Here is a 22,114-nt window from a genome sequence, read left to right as displayed (position 1 = left end):
GCCCTTCAGTGACTTTTCCTGGAGACGGTTGGCCGCGCTGTCCTGGCGTCGGGTCGCAGCGGAGAGACATGACCATATTTGGTTGTGGCGGAGAAACATGGCCATATATGGTAACCGTCGACGGCCCTGTCGAACGACGCTTGAGTGTCCCCGTCATTATGCACCCCTCGAGAGCCACGGGAGAGTGGACAAAGGCGCGGCCACGGCTGAAGAAAGAAGCAAAGGCTTTAAAAGCGGAAGCCGACGGGAGGAAGGGGGAGAGCGATCGGGGCGAGTGGACGTGAGGGTCGGAGACGGAGCGAGGCAGAAGCCTGGGGCTGCGCATTGACCTGAGCCCGGGGTCTAGCCGTCGCTAACGTTCGACCTTCGCCAACGCGCCTCCACGCCTGGCAGCTCATCCAACGACCAGCCGAGAACGAGGGCAGCACAGCCACGAGGAACTCCCAGCCCGGCCGCTGCAGACAACCAGCCATTCATCGAGCCCGTGCCACACCACGCTGACTCAGCCCCGGCGACGACGAGCCCAGCTTCTGTCTTGTAAGCGGCATCGAGCCAGATGATTTAATTAAATCACTTCAAAATCATTTTGGAGTCTGTGCATCAATCTTCTCATGCGCAGTGTGGACCCAGTGCCATTTTAAGAAACTGGTTCATCACACCAGCATGTAGTGACTTAGTAGCCCTGCTTGCCGGTTATGGGCGTTTTCTGGAAGAAGTGGGTGGTGCTCGCCTTGGTAGATTCAAAAGCGAACTCACAGGCCCGGAAGCACCCGCTCCTCACATAACGTGCCGATTTCGATCGACCAGATTAATAGAACTACAATCTGCAGTCAGTAGGAAATGTCTGAACTTGAATCTAGGATCTAATCCTTAGACATCACAAACATTTCGTGCACTGAGGGTCAATAGCACGGCTTCCACCCTCCCTCTAATGAACCCTGGACAAGGCACGTTTGCATTTCAATTAGGGCAAAATGAAAAGTTCGCCAATACTCAAACTTTCGTACTGCGCGAAAGAAAAATTGGCTACTGTTTACCCACTGTGGCGCTTAAATGGCGACTATGCAGTTCTTGCAGAAAAAGAAACTATTAATCTCTGGTCTTCAGGTTTATAAGACAGTGCATGGATTTCGATAACAGAGTGGAATGTGGAACTGACCTGCGTGGCCTTCGGTCCGACAACAGGCGGCAGTTGTTCGCCTGTAACGTAGAGTCCTGGAACAAAGCAACAGCGTAGATGAGTCCGGAGCGTTGCAGACAGGGGACTTTCTTAACAAGATATGCAATGTTTCCACCTGCGCAACTAAGTTTTCGCCAGCCACGGTCGAAGTGCCATGCTTCAACTCCGTTCGGCTTCGGCCAACTTAATATTTTTTTACAAGGGCAAAAGGGCCTTTAGAACAAAAAAGGTCAATCCCGGTTGTCGGTACCTTTAGGTTAGCAAACAATTTCATCAACGTGAATTTTGATCTCTAAGCTACTATTATTTCGCACGCATGAAGGGAGGTGCTAGAAATGCTACAAGCGCTTATTTTCTCGATATTAGGGTAATAGTTGACATCTACCATGGAAAGAAGAGAGATGCCGCAAACAAGCTTTCGTATTTTGCTTAGCAAATGTTAGGCAGAGATTCAGCTGCAACAAGAAGACCTTTTTCGCGGCGAAATCTCGAAGAACTGCTGTCAAAGGTTCCACACGACCCTGGCACCTAAGTGGCACTGCCGTTAAATATATCGAAAAAGTTAAAAACTGCATGTTTGAAGTAATTTATCGTGCATAGACCAGTCAGCTTTTCGGCAAAGCCTTCACATGTATACCACATCCGAGGCAGAATGCACGTTTTCGTCCGAACACTAGCGAAGGGAGATTAGAAGCCTCGTCTTCCGGCATTCTCCACGTGCATGAAGCACTTCTCAAGAAACTCGTGCAGAAGGTGTTGCGAGTTCTCAAAGTAGGTATCAGTGCGGAACTCTAGAGCGTCATGTATAATATACTGCGAAACATGGCGTCTCCCATTTGAGCTCAAGTCCTTCGATTTCGTGCACATTTTTCAAAATGTACCATCAGTATCGCGTGCAAACGAAACGCAACTTTGTTCATTCAAAGCAGCTCTTTTGGGTAAGTCTGCTTTTCCGAATTAAAACGCAGCGTTTTAAATTAACCTACCCGACTCGCCCAAAGGGTGCAATGTAATCAATGCACGCTGTTTGTTCCTATGTTTGGCGCAGCTTTTTTTGCCGGTTTCATGCATTCGGTGTTTCAAGGCTATCAAATATTGAATACAATGCCGAAATAACACAAACTTCTTCTCGAGATAATGACAAGTGTTTGAACCAGTTTCCTTCCTTGTATTGCGGTCTCTTACAAGATATCAAGCATTTTCAGGGGCTAGGTGCGAAATAAGAGGAGGCAAAGGGAGCACAACACTTGTTTCTGCTTAGTCATCAGCATATTTGTGTGCTTATTGTACAAACGAGCGTGCCTAGGTTTTTCTCTCTTACATTAGCCTTAAGACGGAGATTGAGTGTCCTTCAATTTAGGGTGTCTCCTGAAGTGTCCCCGTCCAGCCCAATCACGAGGGCTACAAAGGACACCTGACCGTAATGGAGCGTGTTCATGGCCATGAAATGCTATTGTCGTTTGGGAGCATTCGACCCTGATGACGCGATAGAAAGAAGGAGATACAATTATATCATCCTGCTCCCGAGCATTACACGTAACATTATCCCGCGCTTTAAAATTTTCGAATGAATGCGTAAATATCGTCACAACTGCACATTTCTTTCTCTTCTTAGCCAGCCAGTCCGAAGACGACGAAGTGCTCCTTTTTTGCAGTGGTCGGCCCAAAAAGTTTTCATGATATTAAGCTGTTTGAGTTGGGGGAACTAATCTTGGGTTGTTTATGTAGCACTCCCTGTAGGTGTTAGTGCATTTTTACCTTTTTGGATGCTAAACACACTTAACCAAAATGCTGAATACTTCAGTGAGCCGCGGCTGCCAGAGACACCACAAGGTTGGGTCTCAGGAGCACCATCCTGGGCTGCATCAGCGGCATGAGCTGCAGCAGACAGCACGGCTTTCTCAGCTGCCTCGTCCTCGACATACCGTATCTCGGCCTCGCCTCAGCGCTTTTCATTTGTTTGTTGGCCCGGTTGGTATAGCATACCGAATGCCGAAACCATGCTGAGAACAGACTAAGGAAGTTAACTTGACAAGCTGTACCCGCCCATAGATTCAATAAGGTAATTTGTCGGTCAACACCCCGCTTGTGGAGTTGCAGTCAGCATCGACTTGCGCAACCTAGTCACCAAAAGCAGAACAAGAAAAGAGTAACATCGCGGACATACAACCTACAACGCTTTTCGATGTTCTGTTTTTCACTACACGCATGGTGGCCTAAGGAACCTTTATTATTCTCAGAGCTGTTCCCAAGGGAAAACGATGAGGCCTTTGCGGAATACGCCTCGTCCGGGTACTTGGGTGATCTTCATCTCAACGCGAACCGGAAGGTTACGCAGCGAGGATATCATTGTTTCGAAGTTGTCAAGCTGTCGACAATATAAAATACGGATTCACCTGTTATGGAGTGCGCGATATGGTTGAAGGTTGCAGTTCCCACAGCCGAACCTGGCAGGTTTAATTCACGCCAAACGTAGCCTCTGTTGCTTTGTGTTCAGCGTGCTTTCGCTCTCTCACGCTATACCTCTGGGAACTTTCGTTAAAAGAAGTTTAAGTCATTGCAAGTATCCTACCGCGGCTATTACTGCGCTTGAAGCAGCCTAATTCCACGCACACGCACACACTGACATCCCTCCAGTGATGTTCGTGGAAGCTACGTACTGGTATTGCAAGCACAGAAATATACGCGAAAAAACGGCACGCACCGCGATGGGTCACATTCTATAGGTAATGGTGCATAGGAAGGACGTGGTATCGGTACCAACAACTGTTACCACTTATTCCAGTTTTGGTCATCTTTAACAAGAGCAAACCTTTACGGAGATCGTGCACCTTAAAAGACGCCGCTTGGTTCCACCGATTATCCGCACAACAAACCACTTGTCTCAGGTCGGGCTGTCAGCTCGCTGTATACGCTCGTGATGCTGTATGTTGTGTGCCGGAAGATGAATTAGAGCGTCCCGGCTATCTTAGGGTGCGTTCCTCACGACAGCTTTGACGGAAAGAATGAAAGTATTTCCCAACAACAATAGAAAGAAAGGTTCGAGAGGACAGACGCAGCCTTGCACGCACTGCTTCTTACAATGACTGCCGTCTGATTAACAGCTCGTATATATTTCTTAACGCGCGCATCTCTGCGAGTTCAAAAACATTGCTGATAGTCTAGCTATGGTTAATCCTGGTGGAAGCGAAAAACTCCAACTCCCTGGTTACGCTTGTGGCCGAGGAACTTGTCTCCACGGCAGGCACCGCGTCACACACACATACCTTTAGGCTAAATGCATAAAAGTTCACCGGTGTTTTATGCAGAAAAAACTTTGATGCCATGCCCATGAGATTATAGAGGCCGCTTTCCGTCTTCGCTCGGTCAAGGTGTGTGACTTCACGCAGGGAGTAGGCAGCACGCCTAGGATGCCTCCTTTCCTCCTCTCTGCGACGCGGTGACGGAGCGCAAATCTGCCGCTCTCTACGGTAGGAGTGGCATCGATCGCACCTAGCGTTCTGCTGAACGCATCAAGGTGCAGCAGCGTTTTATGCAGAACCCATTTTCATGACCTGCGCATGCGATGCAGGCAGACTCTTTCCTCCTTTTCCGCTTGACCGAAGGTCAAGGCAAAAGATGAAATTCGAGATATATGTTGGAACAGCCACTAGTGTCACCTGCTCTACCTTACGTCATGTGTCGAACCTGACTACCACCAGTTATGCTCATGGTTCCACCTCTAACTACATTCAAGGCCAAACTAGCGGCAAAGCAGACGGCTCGAAAAGCTGGCGCAGTGAGGCTTTTCGGTGGAAAAAAAAACATGCAAATACTCACCTTCCTCGACGCGCCACAGTTCTCGCGAAGCTGGCTCCGCTGCAGGATAAGGTCTTCCGTTCTCAGGCCTCACATGCGGGACCGGAGATGCAGAGGACGGAATGGCAGGCACTCTGCTGCTCTGATTCCTAGCTACAGCTCCGGGCAGCTGAAATTCGCAGGTGTGCATAGAATAGGGGGAAGTTAATGTCCCAGCTGAAAGCTGGTCGCATAGAAGGTGGTGCGATGCCATACGAGGAGCGAGTTTAAGATCACAAACAGAGCTCCAGAAAGTTATCTGACCGCGTGCGTGTTCACAAGCTTTCCAGAGCACACGGGTTAATACCCCTAACTACAAACGAGACCCGAGGTGGGGCGTCGCACTAGGTTGTTTGAATTCAGGGAGCGAGAAAGAATTATGCGTGTGCTTTGCAATGGAGGCTTTGAAGTAATGAACAAGCCTGCTGTTTCCACTGTATAAAGCTAGGTGGCACTAGGAATTTAGTGCAAAGCATGAATTCGTCATTTGTCTCCCAGCAATCACGCTTAAAATATGCTCACACGCATCCTATGTAAATTGTATTTGTAAAGAAAGACGGAAAGTAACGAAAATTGCCGCTAGCTCTCTCTGCACATCTGTCTTCATACCACACACACCGGCAATGTTCCTGAAGCTGGGAAAACATCGGCTAGATTATTCTCGCTTCAATCAGTTAAATGCCCTTTCTCCATAAAATTGTTATTTTGTGTCTTGGGGGAATCGCGACCTCGGGTCGGCATTGAATTTAAAAACCGAGTGATTGCTGATCAATAACGTTCAGGGCTAAAGAGAGCATCCTGATTCTTCCATTGCAATCATGCATGTCCCAACTTCCCCGCTATCACACGTTAATCTGAATCATATCTTTTACTTCTACCGCGTAGCAATTTATTCCCCTTTAATCCTCACTCCACACCCCCATTCAAGCGCGCCTAGCTGACATCTCACCAGCTGACGGACAAACTGGCCTTGGTGACTCTGGCGCAGCATGTACTCGACGCTTAGTGCATTCTTTGAAGCTTTCTCTTCCTCCCAGTCCACAAAAAATGTATAGCGCAGCATAGCATATAGCCGCTACAAACTTGTGTCATGGCACTCTTTCTTCCTAATGTTTCCATTAAAAGAATACGCTTGTTTTGTGTGGAACATGAACCGTGTAAATTACCACTTATAGACATAATTTGCAAGAGTGTACAATCCATCACACTAAAAAAGGGTTAGGAACAGAGGGCAAACACAGTGTGGTCCATCGAGGAAAAAATAGTACTTCACAGTGACAGATGCCAGGTCAAAAATAGAGCATTGATGACAAGTAATGAGTCACAACCACGCCTTGATTGTGGTGCACTTGCCCTATCATTCGCATGTCCATGTCGCCTAGCCAGAGATCGTATAGAATCCAGAACACCCCGTCCCTCCTAAGTTTGCGCGTCCAATATAAGCTCGGGCGCCCACACAGCTTAGTCCTGGAACGCGCTGTCCATCGCAATAACTCAGTCACCATAACAAAAAAAGCCGGCCTTTAGCTTCAAACGCTCAGATTCTGCCCATTTTTTAAGAATTCCTTTCCGCTAAGTCATTCATTCGAAGCACTATAATCGAATGAAGCCATTTGATATCAAATGGACACAACTAAATTTCAAGAGCTAATCCGTCGTTTGAATGACATGTAACTTAACCCGCAGTCCTAATGGTGTCAACCTTTCTTTCCTACATGCACACTTAGTTTTGTTCCATTGCATTTGTTTAGCTTTAGCGATCTAGCTGTACTTATAATTAAATAGTGTAGTAACAATACTAGCGTTGTAAAATTTTTTTCGCAAAATAAATAAAATAATTAGCGTATATTTTTGTTTTGATTTTCTCGTTTGTTCTTCTGTGCGTTTTTCAGTATTATGCTGTGACCAATATTTGCTTTCTTACTGCCCCCCTCCCTTATATAGTACCCTAAAAAGGGGACATCAACTGTATTTTGAATCAAGAAATAAACTGCCGCTTATGTCATTGTGGTACAGTCGTGGCAGCCCCGACATACTGAGTAGAAGTTCCCGCCATCATGTCGTGCTCCGGTCAATGGCTGTCGTATTTCAATGCCTGCAATGTAGGAACTGCAAGCACCTTGAAATATCTGTGCTCGAATATTACCCGCAGCGACTGCTGTAAATACGCATCCCCCTTTATAACGTATCTGACAGGTCACACTGCTCTTTTGGGATGCAAAAGTTGTTAGGCACAAACAATTGTCATTGACGTTTAACTTTGCACTTGACAGGCACAAGGCAATAGTAGTGCGCGTGGCCGATTCAAGGTCCGTACCTGAAAGGGCTTGAGTTCCTCAATGACCCAGTAAGATGAAACCAGTGGCTCTGAAACAAAATGTGCACAGTTAATAAAGCAAGAGACACTTTTTTCTAAAACGCGGAATTTGTAGAGTTAACGAGGCAAGCAATTCCCAGCCATGCGAACAGAGCGTTGTACAAAGTGCGCTCTTCCCCCTTGATATTGATGGCAACACAGGTGGCGTAAATAAAGAAGACAAACACTGAATATTTGTCACGTATCAAGTAAAAGCATTCCAAATGCCTAACTAACACCGAAGGTATGGCGCTCAGTAGGGTCTGGCTTGAAATTCTGGAGATGAGAAGCAATTACGGTGTGCTCATAGGCTGTTCGAGCTAAAATGATTCACGATCACAGCGACGGAATTGGCGGACGTCATAATTCATTTGTAGTCTGATAAACTTAGATATGTGAATGAACTCTTATGTATCAACTCTTAGGCTGTACTTTTCATTTAGTGAATAGGAACGATCCGTCAGGGTATCATATCAATTATCGGGTGTGGAGAATTGTAAAACTGCCCTTAGTGCAATGGCTCGAAGAATTTCAGGTGTTCAGACGTATCTAAGGGACACGTAAGCAGAGCGCAGCCACGTCTACCTCTCTCCAACCCTGCCAGAGCAGTGCCTCGCATACCGCCACTCGAACCGGAGGGAAAGCGCGAAAGGAATCTCATGCGTCCACTCTGACCTAAGTAGCTTCGTAGGAGTGACTGAGGGGGGGGGCGCAGCCGCCCCGCGTCCTTTGGATGCGTCTGCACGGCCGAAAATCCAAGCGTCGTAGTGCCGCGAGAAATTACCTCTTTACACATCTACTTACTGGCACTAGCTGCCCTGATGGCCCACTGCAATTTTCCAATTGCTACCAAGCGCCGAACTGCTAAAATATACGCGACACGACAGGAGTGCGACGCAAAAAACTCGCTCTAATACTCTAGCACAAAGAGCCGCATTTATGTCGAACGCTAAAAATAACGCCTTGCTTTGTCAGGAACACACCTCGGCGACTGCGGGCATGTATATTTATGAAAGAATTGCATGTTTAATGTCTTATCATGCCATCTGTACATGTATGCGAGGTTCCGCTGCATGCCGAGAACCGTCACTAAAGCACTATAGAGCTGTGGCAGGTCTGATGTCTCTGCACAGTGTTTATACTTGGCGCTGTGGTGTATTATTATCAGTATATTATTGTCCGCCCTCAATATACTGATTAATGGCAGTCAGAGGTTGTCCAGATGGAATTTAAATTTACTCACGGTGCTGTTTAGCAGAAAACATTAGGAAACACATTGCATCATTTGGCGTCGAAAACGCCCCTGATCATGTGATTAACCTCGTCCTCACAGCATTAGCCGCATGCCTGCCGCTTAGTGGTTATCAGGAGGGGCGCGCGGTCGCAACAAGCCGGCGTCAAATGTCTTGCAACGCCCTTCAACATTACATACTGAAACAACTGCATACCGCGGCATGGGCAGCAGCAGCTGCCACCGTTATAAACATTATCATATCACAGCGGCACCCGCCTTGGATGAATGCGCAAGCATTGACGCCTCCTAGCCTCTCTTTGCCCCTCTTTTCCCCTGTTTGCCTAAATTTTCAACAATGCCAATATTTAGTTTTCAAACTTGGCGCCACGCTTCGTTTGCAAATTTGGCGGCACGCTTTGCTTCCTCCACACTTCCAGTTTTTTAAATTTGGCACCACGCTCTAGCTCCGCCCACTTCCGGTGTTTTCAAATTTAGTGCCACTTCTGCCCCGGCCCTGGCCACTTTGTGGAAATTTTCAGCTGAAAAAAATATTACCTCAATTACGCCTCATGATTTCCGCTGCGAGATTTCTTGGTGCTCTATATAATGCAACCATTATTTTTCTTACAGCTCAATTAGTTCGCACGCTACCGTAACGACAAGCTCGTGGTGACACAAAACCACAAACTTGCCATACAAAGCGTGCACATTAATAAAGCCATCAGCAGCGAAGTGGCACATGAGTTGCGCTACGAGGGCGCCAAGAATGTGCCGAGGCGAAGCGTCGAAGTCTGAACGCGACACGTAGAACGGAGCGCAGGAGGCACCGTTTCTTCCGCGTCGCGCCAGCGTCTCGTCTACCGGCGTTGTCGCAAGAAGCCCGCTGGAGAGGGCGACCAAACACGTGAGGTCATTCGGACGCCTCCAGAGGAAGATGTCCGCAGATCATGGATAAGGCCGCTCAATTATCCTCTGTCCGTAGCTATCATCTGGTTAAGCGGCGATGGAAACCTACTGCGGAAGCAAGGGGAACAATAGGGCAGGGATCGCAGGGGCGGTGGTGCCGTAACAGCTATGTGGATTGGTCTGCTAGTCGCTGCCGACGCGTGGCGATACATTCGTTTTCATCAATCTTCACCTACGAGGTATTTAAGGTGCCGACACTGACACCTGGCCTAGCCAGATATCTGAGACTCCCTGCGTCGCCTTGCTCTAAGCGACGGAATTACGCCTTCGGCGACGCTAGCAGCCAAAATGCTGACGCCCAAAAAAAATGCTGCCTTGTGGATCGGTCTTTAAACGCGCGGCGGTTCGAACGCTATTGGAAACGCTATTGGAAACCAAATGCTATTGGAAAGCTGCGCTGTACGGCACTAACCTGCTGGAGCAGCAATGGATTATTCGGTGGGCAGTCACTATACCGCATGCTTAATTATGGCATATATGCATGCTTATGCGTGTGGGCTCCATCAACGCAATCGGACACCTCACCAGCGCCTCAATGCAGCTATTTAATGTCTGTTTCTATCTCGATGAGGGCGCTCGAGGTAAAGGAGTCGAACGATAAAATGCTAAAGTCCGTTCCACTACATTTTCACATTACAAAGCGCTCATAACTCCGCCAGTTCGACAAAGCAACCGTCACCCAATAATGTTAGACAGCACCATTAAAATGAAATACAGCAAGTTCAAAAGCAATGCAGACAAGCTAACACTCATCTGCTCGACCATATTGGCAATCATCATTGTTTGGGTTCACTTGCACCCGCCGTGAACATAACTGAGTGTTTTTTTCAAGTGTTTATTGCATCGGCGTGGTTTTTCCTGGCCATATATAGCATTTCACACCACATTTACCGTAAAGAAAAGTTGTCCAACACACAGCTTGAAAAGTTTTATCGTGGTGCCCTGTATATATCCAACAAATGAAACAGACTGTTAACGCCATAATGTTCCGAAAATCAATTAGGAAGGGCCAAGCGAGTTTAGGTGGAGTGATAGTGACAGAGCCCCGGGACATGGAAACGGGATGAGATAATTCCGCGCCCAATCTCCGGATTAAAGCAGAGTTTCGATGGAGGCAAAATTGTAGAGGCCCGTGTACTGTGCGAGGTCACTGCCCGTTAAAGAAGCCCAGATGGTCAAAATTTCTGCAGCCCTTCACTAGGCGTCCCTCATAGCTTGTGTCGCTTTTGGACATTAAATCTAATAAACAAGATCACACCACACCAAACCAAACAACAAAAAATTGTAGGACGCTTAAGCTTCATCTTTAAAAGTTAGACGCGACAGCGTGTCGCAGCGTAGCCGAGAAGTAGTACACGGAACGGAACGCCGCCGGCCATCCGGCGCGACGCGTGGCTCGTTGGACAATTTAACGAAAATACGCCTGTCTTGCACATCTCGGCGTAAACTCGAACTGGGCCGTAAGGGAAGGAGCAATTCCTTTTAAGGAAAGGAAATGACGCCTGACTCATGTTTCTAGGTAGACACCGGCGTAAGGGAAACAAAAATCGATCTATCAATCAATCAATTGGTCCATCAATCAATCCATCAATCATTCCTTAACGCTGTCGCGATAAAATACCATTTACTTACGGCACGGTTCAGAAGTCCACCGAGATTTGTCATTTTCCGCTCGCGGCCAAAGACAGCGACGCCGACGACACCGGCTTTCTTTGAGACGAGCTCCTTAAAGCTGTCGCGTTAAAATTTCCAGTATCACCGACGCGTTCGCTGTTGTCAATGCTCGGTAAGGTCAAGCGAGCGTCATGCGCGTTCGGAAGCAGCTGCTCTCTGCCATTCACCCTCCCTCATCTTTTTCCTCTCCTGTGCTTGCATTCTGTCCTGCTCGCTTCTTTTGCACTTGTCCGCTCCGCGCAGAGGGATACAGGTAGTGGAGGGCTGCGGAATAATTTTGACCACATGACGTCTTTAACCTGCACTGACATCAAAGGTGAGCCCTCCACTACTGCACCTCTTTCTTTCGTTCTTCTTTCACTACCTCCTTTGTTCTTTCTCTTACGGCGCGGTTCGGGTGTCCACCAAGACATGTGAGAAAGGTACTGCTTCATTTTCTTTCCCCAAAAACCAATTTTCATTTTTTAAACAGCGGAGAATCAAACGCTTGCAACTGACGTTAGCGAGTATTAACGCGCGTCGAGACAGAATGCCTCGACTTGCTAGGACATTCTCGGTGAAAGCACTTAAGAAGCAACGGACCCGTGCAGGAACCTCAGCTAGGGACGCTGCGCATAAGCAACACGCGTAGGTTGGCATCTCTACGACGGCAAAGAGGGTTCGTTGACTGAACGTCCTTTACCGTTCTTGGCTTACAGCGTTCAAAACGAGCAAACAGCTCGGCGCAGATAAGAAACAGGCGACGCCAGGACCTCGAAGTTGGTTTACGGGGGTTTGACATCCCGAAGAGAGTCAGACTGTGAGGAGCGCCGTAGGGACGGGGTCCGAAATTTCGACCACATGTGCTTAACTTGGACTAAAATCACACTCTACGGGCCTCTACGATTTCATGTCGCATTTCTATGGAAGCTAAATTCTTTAGGCCTGTTCGCGCTTGACACATAAAGCATAGATGGGTTGTGCGTTAATATCCCGAGGTTCTGTCACGCAAATATGATGCAATAAAATTTATTCAGCTCTCCTCAAACACGGGCAAAAACAGTCTACATAAACGGCGAATGCTCACATTTTTCGCTTCCGGGTTGAGCGCTGGTCGTAATTTACCACAGAAAAAAATTTCCCTCCGTGCAATCTAGCGTGGAAGTCTGCAAAGTCTGCCTAACAGAAGCGCGTTTTCGCTATCTGCAGAACGTCTAGGTACGCATTTTGGTACGGCTGGTCTCCAACAACCCGCAATAAGCTTTTTTTTAGTTTGAGGGCGACTCAGGCGGAGCTTTTACCTACGTTCCTAGAAAAAATGAGGTTCCTGGTGCAGCCAGAGCACAATTATATGCATGGCGCTCTGCAAAATAGTTATACAATCATGCCTCCCTGTAGTCGTAAGTAGTACTATTGAAGAACTAGCGCATAGAAAGAACTAGTAGAACAGGTGCAGACTTACCATTTGTTGCCATTGGAGTGCAATGCTGCTCGAGGTGCCAGAGGCGCTTCTTGAAATGCACTAAGTCACGAACGCTCGATGAACAGCTCAACACCGAAATTGATTGTAAAACATTTTATTCGCCGGGAAGAGCTTGGCAAGAAGTCGCGTTAAGTGGTCGAGAGTACATAGCCCTCGACGACTTTGTCAGCCCACTCCACCGCCAAAACTTGCGTTCTGGGGTCAGAGCTAGCCAGCACGGTCTCCCACCGCTCGAGAGAAGGGGCTGTAACTAGATCACCCGGAGGTGGCTCTATTTTGCAGTCCCACAGGATGTGATCGTAGGTAGCACGTTGGCCACAGTGTTGGCAGTTTGGGTTGTAAAGATCTGGATAAATGTGCGCGAGGAGTGATGGGGTGCGTATCGATCTCGTCTGTAGACGACGCCACGTAACCTCTTGTTCTTTAGTAAGGCTTTTGTCTGGAGGGGGGAAAATTCTCCTCTCTAGTTTAAAATGATTGGTGAGATCATGATATGTGATCATTGAGTCCTTCGTGAAATTCAGGGAGCCAGACTCATCCACTGCCCGGTCGACGAAACCTCGGGCTTTATTGTGGGCTGCCTCGTTCCCCGGATTCCCCGAATGGGCTGGGACCCATAGCAATTCGGAATAATTTGGTGAGAATTTGGTTGCGTTAAGGATTCTAAGGGAGGTGTTTGTAATTCGCCCTTTAGCGAAATTATTGATACCCATTTTGGAATCGCTGAGGATGATGCTCCCTTGGGTATGTGCTAGGGCGAGGGCTATAGCCGCCTCTTCTGCCGTTTCAGAGGATTTCGTTTTGATTGTCGCCGAGACGATGTGGTCACCATTCTCGTTCACAACCACAACTGCAAAGGCATTGGTATTTTTGTATTCTGCCGCATCTACATAAAGTGTTGTAGCACACTGTCTGTATTTCTTATACAAGGCTTTGGCTCGTGCTTGTCTTCTACCCTCATGGTGTAAGGGGTGCATGTTTTTGGGGAGTGGTTTGATTAGTAGGGCCGTCCTATAGGCGCGGGGTAAGTCTACTTTAGCATCGTTATTCGTAGGTTGAAAGTTAATTCCGAGCCTGGTAAGAATACTCCTGCCAGTTCTGGAATTGGCTAATCGCGCTGTTTGAGCCATTAAATGGGCTTCTTTCAGTTCATTGTAGGTGTTATGTATTCCTAACCTCATAAGCCTTTCGGTTGAGGCATTTAGTGGGAGTCCTAACGCAGCCTTATAGGCCTGCCGTATCATGCTATCCAATTTGTCCTTTTCTGCTTTCGAAAATTTCAGATAAGGGGTGGCATAGAGTATCCTGCTCAGCGCAAAGGCCTGCACTAGGCGGCATAAATCTCTTTCCCTCACCCCTTGTCTGCGGTTAGCTATGCGGCGGAGTAATCGCGCCGTCGCTTCTACCGTGCGTTTTAGCTTAGTGAGTGTGTCAGTATTTTTTCCATTTGTTTGTAAATACAACCCCAGTATTCTCATGGTCTGTACCTCTTTGACAGATCGTCCATTAACATAGACGTTTATTTGCGGGGGGGATGTCGTGGTACGCCTACCGCTTTGTTTACGACGGATCACGAAGAGTTCAGATTTTTGCTCAGAACAAGTGAGGCCAGAATCCCATGCGCATGCCTCGATGATGTCCACTGCTGCTTGGAGTGTGTCTTCTACGTAGCCTTCGCATCCTTTGGTTACCCAAAGTGTGATGTCATCTGCATAGAACGTGTGATGTAGGTCTGGTATTTGTGCCAGTTTGGGGGGAATTTTGATGAGGGAGAGGTTAAAAAGGAAAGGGGACAGGACGGAGCCCTGTGGCGTTCCTTTACTTCCTAGTTTGATTGGGGCAGACTCTATTGTTCCGACCGTTATCACTGCTGTTCTGTTAGTGAGGAAGGATCGGATGTAGTTGTACGTCCTTTCTCCGGGGTTGATTTCTGACAAGTTTGTCAAGATGGCTTTGTGGGTGACGTTGTCGAAAGCTTTAACAAGGTCTAAACCCAATATTGCTTTCGTTCCTGTTCCCTCGTCAGCTTCAATTATGTCCTTGTTAAGCTGCAAGAGAATGTCCTGGGTAGATAGTTGGGCCCTGAATCCTAACATTGTTTCAGGTAGGAGGTTCATGTCCTCCGCATAGTTTTGGAGCCTATTGAGGATGACATGCTCCATGAGTTTGCCTAGGCATGAAGTTAATGAAATTGGCCGTAGATTCTCAGTGCTGAGTTTCTTACCCGCTTTAGGAATAAAAGTGATTTTCGCGTGTTTCCACTCTGGTGGTATGTTGCCTGCATGCCAGTATTTGTTCATAAGGTCTGTAACCGCCGCGATCGACGTTGCGTCTAAGTTCCTGAGAGTCTTATTTGTAACTTTGTCTGGTCCTGCCGCAGATGTTGTCCGCAGTTTTCCAATTGCGTACCAGACCTCTGCGTCTGTGATGTCTGCGTCTAAATTTGAAACGCGTCGCCCGCGAGAAACGGTTGAAAAGGACGCGTCCACACGTGGGCATTGGCCCGGGAGAGGCTTGGACGATACCAAGTCGATTCTCTGAGGGGAGGGGGGACAGGTACTGAAACTCGGGGACAGCTTTCTATGGCTGTGTGATGGAAGTTGGGAACGCGTGCCGCTAGTTAACAGGCCGGCGTCTGTGGCTCTCGATCGCGTGCAAAGAGCGCGCTTGAGGAAGGCGGCGTTTCGCGCTCCTAGCTTCCACTGCATATCTATAGAAAGCTGTATCTCAGTACAAAGAGTTAAGAGCGAAGATGCACGTGTTCTTTCCTCGGTAAAAGACACGGACGCCATCGGATGCTCACAGCCGGCTGCATATTTGTGGTGGCAGTGGTGGTTGTTGTGGTAAAATTTTATTTGATGCCCTGAGGTGGAATTTAGAGGGAGTGGATAGATTCACCACTCCCTTGGGGCGATAGTGGTGGTGATGGTAGCGCTTTTTTTATTAAAATAATAGTAAAAAGGAAGGAAAAGATTTTTGCTAGCCCCGGCATCTGCCATCAATACTGAAGCACCTGAGCTGGGGCAGCGGAAATAAGGGATAGCAGGCAGAATGGAGAAATGAAATGAAAGAGGTGAGGTGACAGGAAGAGAGTAAGTAGTCGTCAATCAGGGACGCCATTAGCGGTAGCCGCTGCAAGCGCTCTTTGATCCAGAGTACTCTGGGACTTCAGGTCCACGAAGCTGGACATGTTCGCCTCCCAGCCCTCTCTCATTGGATAATTTACTCTCATATTTTTATGGCATGCCCATAGCAAATGATATGCGTCGGCCTACATGTCACGAAATCTACAGTACCCTGAAAAATTTGGGTATATGTGTTTTAGAATTGCGGAGCTTAGAAATGACCCAGTTGGCAACCTTCTGAGGAGGTCGTTCCTCATTTCTATCCAAGCTCTTGGCGGACTCTGGGAACGTCTGCCTCCTGAGACGCAGATATGCTGTAATGTCCGCATATAATTCGTTTTTGGCAGAAAGGAAATGGCGCAGTGTTTGTCTCATATATCGTTGAACCTGAACCGCGCCGTAAGGGAAGGGAGAAAGGTGGGAGTGAAAGAAGAAAGAGTTGTCATAGTCGATGCCTCCGGAATAATTTAGACCACCCGCGGGTCTTTAGCGTGCACTGACATCGCACAGCACACGGGCGCCTTAGGTGATTAGCCTCCATAAGAACGCACCCGCCTCTGTCGAACCCGGGAATTCTAGGTCAGTAGCCCAGCGCTCTAACCATTGAGCCACCGCGGCGGGTATATGTAGAAAGCGTATTCGGTACATGAGTCCCGACAGAGTCTGGCAAGTTAGTGGAACTAAGGAGGAGAGACGTTCAAGAAGAACAGCGCGAAAAGACAAGGACCACAGGATGTCTTTTCGCGCTGTTCTTCTTGAACATGGCATACCAACTCGCCCAAGCATCAGTCCTAACGAGGAGAGACGCTCGGGCGGCTGTGTGAGCAGCCTCGTTCCCTTCTTCCCTGGTGTCCGGGCACCCATATCAATTGTCATGTTCTCTGCATTGAGCTACATGTTTCGCGTTTGCAAAAATTTTTCTGGCAAGCGGCGCCATTCTCCTTATATATTTCGACAGCCTTGTTGAGAACCAGAAATTATGTGCTTGGCATCGGAGTGAGTGGCTGCCAACGCTGTCTCCACGGTGAAACCAGTAAAGTTGCGTTAGCCGAAGTGGCAGCATAATCAAAATCATTTAACTGTACTGTGCGATGTCAGTACATGCTAAAGAACTCGAGGTGGTTGAAATTTCCAGAGCTCTTCACGATGGGGTCGCTCATATCCTGAGCCGCTGTGGGATATTAAATCTCACTGAAATAATAATAATAATAATGGGTTTTGGGGAAGGAAATGGCACAGTATCTGTCTCATGTATCGTTGGACACCTGAACCGCGCCGTATGGGAAGGGATAAAGGAGGGAGTGAATGAAGAAAGGAAGAACGATGCGCCGTAGTGGAGGGCTCCGGAATAATTTCGACCACCTGGGGTTTTTTAACGTGCACTGACATGGCACAATACACGGACACCTTAGAGTTTTGCCTCCATAAAGACGCAGCCGCAGCTGTCGGGTTCAAACCCGGTCAGTAGCCGAACGCTCTGACCAGTGAGCCACCGCGATGACGTCATTGAAAAATGAAAATTCGTTTTTGCGGAAAGGAAATAGCGCAGTATCTGTCTCACATAACGGCACACACATGAACCATGCCATGCAAAGGAAAGGAGAAAAGGAGGGAGTGAAAGACGAAAATGAGATAGGTGCCGTAGTGGAGGGCTCCAAAGTAATTTCGACCACCGGGGAATGTTTAACTTGCAGTGGCGTTAAAGATCCCCAGGTGGTCAAAGTTACTCTGCAGCCCTCCACCATAGCACTTCTTTCACTCCCTCCTTTATTTCTTTCCCTACGGCACGGTTCATGTGTCCACCGATACTTCACGTTAAACATCCCTAGGTGGCCGAAATTATTCCGGAGCCCTCCACTACACCTCTTTCTCTTTTACTTCTTTCACTGCCTCCTTTATTCCTTCCTTACGGCACGGCTCAGGTGTCTGCCGATATGAGACAGATACTGCGCCATTTCTGTTCCGCAAAAACCAATTTTCATTTTTCGCTCAGGGTTAATAGTGATAATAATAATTTTTTAGGGGAAGGAAATGACGCAGTATCTGTGTCATAAAACATTGGACACCAGAACCGCGCCGTAAGGAAAGGAATAAATGAGAGAGTGAAAGGAGAAAGGATTAAAGAGGTGCTATAGTGGAGGGCTCCGGAGGCTGACTGACTGACTGACTGAAAAACTTTATTTTCAAAATATATGCAGGAAGCTAGTGGAGCGGTCCTTAAGGGTCCGTTCCTTACAAATGCTTGGTGGGCTGCTCATTACAGCAGCCCATTGGCGGTAGCTGCTGCTCGGGCGCGCCCGACCAAAGCCTTTTGGCTCGCCAGGTCATAGCAGCCGAGCAGGGCCGCCTCCCATTCCTCCCGGGCAGGGTTGGGGATAGGGGGAAGATGCGCAGTTGATTGGCATGCCCACACCATGTGGTAAATGTCCGAAGACAGAATTTCCCTGCAGTGCGGGCACTCTCCTGTGCACGCAGGGTCGAAATGTTTGATTACTGCCGGGCACAGAAGTGTTTTAGTATAAAGGCGAAGGAGTAAGTGTTCCTCCACTTTCGTGAGGCCCTTGCATGGCTTAGGAAATATTGCGTGGCTGAAATGGTAATACTGGATGATTTTCTTGAAGGCAAAAGCCGGATTAGGGTAGGAGTCCGCATCGGGGGAGGCAAGGGTGATGCCCGGAGAGTGAGCGCGCGGGCAGCGGCGTCGGCCGCTTCGTTGCTCTCGAGATCCGTGTGCGCGGGAGTCCATACTATTGGGTGGGACGCGGGAACCCCGAGATAATTACTATGTTGAAGAATTTGGTATGACAAATAGAAAATAAAGCCCCTTTCGATGTTCCTGCAGGCCCCCCGCGAGTCGGTAACGATTACCCGCAAGTCCTGATCGGCGGCGGCGAGCGCGATTGCCACCTCTTCCGCATGAGTAATGTCTTGGTGTTTTGGTGGACGACTGCGGCTGTGTACCAACCCCCATGATGTGGGCCGGCGTCGTCCACGTAAAATACTCCGTGTTTGTTTCCTTAGTAGCGTGCCAAGGCTTCCGCCCGCGCGAGGTGCTGGCCACTATGGTCGTCTCGTGTCATGTTGGCCGGAAGAGGGAGTACCTGCAGGGCGTATGTCCAGATTTCGGGGATGCGCACGCGGTCTTCAGTTAGTGTTGGATGGTGGATGTGAAGTCGGGCAAGCATGCGGCGACCCGACGGCGTCTTTGAGTCTTGTGTAGTGGTTTGTCAAGAGTGCTTCTCGGAGCTCCATGAAGGTGTTGACCATTCCAAGGTCCAGGAGGCGCCGGTTGGACGTGGTGACCGGGAGGTCGAGGGCACGCTTGTAAGTCTTACGGAGAACCACCTCAAGGGCTTTCTCGTCACATCTGCGAAGATGGAGGTAACGAGTCGAGTACAAGACTTAACTGGTTACGAATGCATGCGCCAGCCGCAAGGCATCTTTGCACCGTAACCCCCCGCGGTTATTGGAAACCCGTCGGATCATGCGGCCCACCTGGTCCCCCACCTTTCGCAATTTGGCCAGTGTTGTGTCGACACGGCGGTGTTTATTGATAAAGAGACCCAGTACTATGATCTCCGCGTGTTCTGGGATGGGTCCGCTCGCTAGGGACAGTTCGATTTTGGTAGTGCACTTCGGCGAGGGTCGAATGTGCACAAATTCTGATTTTGCCAGGGAGCATTCAAGGCCGCAGCGGCGGGCGTAAGCGTCAACAATCTCCGCCGTTTGCTGCAGGTTGGCTTCAATGTCTCCTACTGATCCGTGCTTAGCCCAGATGGTGATGTCGTCGGCATACAGTGCGTGCTGTACACCCTCGACACTTTCCAACTGCGCCGGAAGTTTCATCATTGCAAAATTGAATAGTAGAGGTGAAAGCACCGCGCCCTGCGGGGTAAATCTTCTACCTAATTGGTGGGGGCCGTGTTCTTCATCTTGTATCCGGATATACGATTGCCAGTCGGAGAGAAATTGCCTAATGTACTGAAACGTGTTGTGTCCACAATTGGTTTAGGAGAGGTGCGTCAGAAGTATGTCGTGTGTTACATTGTCGAAAGCCTCCTTCAAATCGATTGCGAGTACTACCTTGTCATTAAGGGGGTATTCGACGGGATTCAGAATTTCGCGGTCTTGTTGAAGCAGGACATCCTGCGCTGACCGGTCCGGGTGGAACCCGAACATGGTGTCTGCGAATACATTTTGGATTTTCAAAAACTCGGACAGCCTGTCTCGTACTATAGTCTCCATCAGCTTTCCCGCACAAGATGTGAGGGAGATGGGGCGGAGGTTGTCCGTGTTTATGGTTTTGCCGGCTTTAGGAATGAAGGTGACCAGGGCGGTCTTCTATTCGATTGGCAATGGTGCCTCACCTTGCCAGATTGAGTTTATAGATGCGAGGATTGTCTCGTAGGCCCGGTCGGGAAGGTTTGCAAGTAATTTCACAGTTAATTTGTCTCTTCCCGGTGCCGTTCCTTGTTTCATTTTACTCAAGGCCGCCTTCAGGTCGTGGAGCCGGAACGGTTGATCCAGCTCCGCGTTCTCAGAACTTGCATACAAGTACGCTGGCACTCGGGGGTCCTTTTGGATGGAGAGGTATTAATCGCGTAGTTTCCATGCTAATTTAGAGGTATCTCCGTCGAAGCTATGGATAGCCCGTTGGAGGAGATTTCGTGTCTCGGCTCTGGTTTTAGTCGGATCGATCAAGGCGCGAAAGAGACGCCAAGTGCTCCGTATAGACATATGTCTTGCGGCCGTGTTGCACCGGTCCACCCAATTCGAGTCGGCGAGCTGTGCCGCGTAATCAGCCACTCGCTGGGTGAGCTCGGCGATGCGAATTTTGAGCTTCCGATTATGTTTTTGGCGGCGCCATCTGCGGACGAGGCTGTGCAGCGCCTCCCAGATGTGCAGGAGGTGGTTGTCCACTTCCGCCGTGGCCTCCGATAGTTGAACTTGAGTTTCTACCAAACGAAGGTGTGTAACCAATTTTTGTGACCACGCGTGGTAGCCTTGTTCGTGAATAGAGGCCGAATTATTGTAGGTTTGCCGGAACATTGTCCAGTCGGGTAGGCGTGCTTGGGCGTGGGATCTTGCCAGTGGTTTGGTTCTGACGCTGGTGTTGAGTATGCAGTGGTCACTGCCGAGGGTTTCCTCGGCGTTGGCCCATTCTGCGTGTCTTATGTTTTTGGTTAAGGTAAGGTCCGGACACGTGTCCCGAGTCACGGAGTTACCCACCCGCGTTGGATGTGCAGGATCGGTGTGAAGGGTCAGGCCCAGCGTGGACGCAAGTTCCGCTAGCTTGTGGTCGCGCTTCTCTCCACGCACGTACCCCCAGAATGTGCTTTGAGCGTTAAAGTCGCCCACAATCACCAGGGGGTCACTGCCCGCTGCCTTCAGGGCGCGACTGAAGAGGGCTGCGAAAGTTACATTCTTTATCTTAGAAAACAATAGATGTTAAGTATATCTAAGGGTGCATTTTCTTTCTTAATACGGAAGAAGAGTGGCCATCACATAGGAATATGCAGCATTGAGGTCCAAATCAACCACGTTGGCTGTATAATTTTTATGCACGCAGATACAGGAAGAGAGTCCTGCTGGAACGTAACATAATAGACAGTTTTAGCTGTGCGTACGCAAGTGCTTGCGTACGCAAAGAGCTACGGCGCTGCGTGCGTTACGCTGTCCGCTCCGAAGTATAGTTTTAGCTGACCGTGCCGTAGCGTCCCTCAGGCTTACGTGGCGCCATCTAGTGACAAGAAGTCAAACCACACCAACGCTCGGTTGAAGAAAATTTCATCCGTGATTACTGATAACTACTGTGAGTGCATTGGGAGCCTTTTTTGTTCCAAGAAGAAAAACTATGCAAACCGAAGAAAATGCTAGATCTGGCTAAAAGTTAGAAAATTGCTTCGCCAGGTGTCGTTGCTACGAGGAAAACACACTGAATATAGTTAGGCCTAGGAGCTTGAAGATCGCCAAATTATCTGAAAAACAGGGGCTAGTTATCGCTTATACCGCTACGTGTGGGCAAGATTAGGCGAAATAAAAGCGAACCGCTACCATTTTAGCGAGCTATTGCGTCGGAGAATCCAGCGGCGACATGTATTTATTCCGAAGCGGGCGAGCAGGGCGCCGCCATCTTGTCAAAGTTAGCGTACGCAAGCCACGCAAGCGCCGCAACGCAAACTCCGCTGGCTAGCGTACGCAAGGCTACCGTACGCAAGACGGAAGGCTTGCGCTTGCGTTCTGCGCATGCGCACTACCGTCCCCGCAAACTCCTCGTGTA

General features: G+C 48.8%; 1 protein-coding gene across 1 annotated transcript in view; it reads right to left on the bottom strand.

Moving 5' to 3' along the window:
• LOC144108620 (uncharacterized) overlaps nt 1-15,899 on the bottom strand; it is a 44,004-nt gene extending 28,105 nt beyond the window's left edge. Inside the window, exons 1-4 of the mRNA XM_077641811.1 lie at nt 15,869-15,899; nt 7,335-7,384; nt 5,000-5,147; nt 1,160-1,215 (exon numbers count right to left, since the gene is read on the bottom strand). Of these exons, the coding sequence (XP_077497937.1) occupies nt 1,160-1,215; nt 5,000-5,147; nt 7,335-7,384; nt 15,869-15,899 (285 nt within the window). The remainder of the gene's footprint in view (nt 1-1,159; nt 1,216-4,999; nt 5,148-7,334; nt 7,385-15,868) is intronic.
• Nucleotides 15,900-22,114: the final 6,215 nt, after the last annotated feature.

The sequence above is a fragment of the Amblyomma americanum genome, chromosome 10 (genome assembly GCF_052857255.1).
Source record: "Amblyomma americanum isolate KBUSLIRL-KWMA chromosome 10, ASM5285725v1, whole genome shotgun sequence".
NCBI lineage: Eukaryota > Metazoa > Arthropoda > Arachnida > Ixodida > Ixodidae > Amblyomma > Amblyomma americanum.
This window is presented reverse-complemented; position numbering and strand designations above follow the sequence as displayed.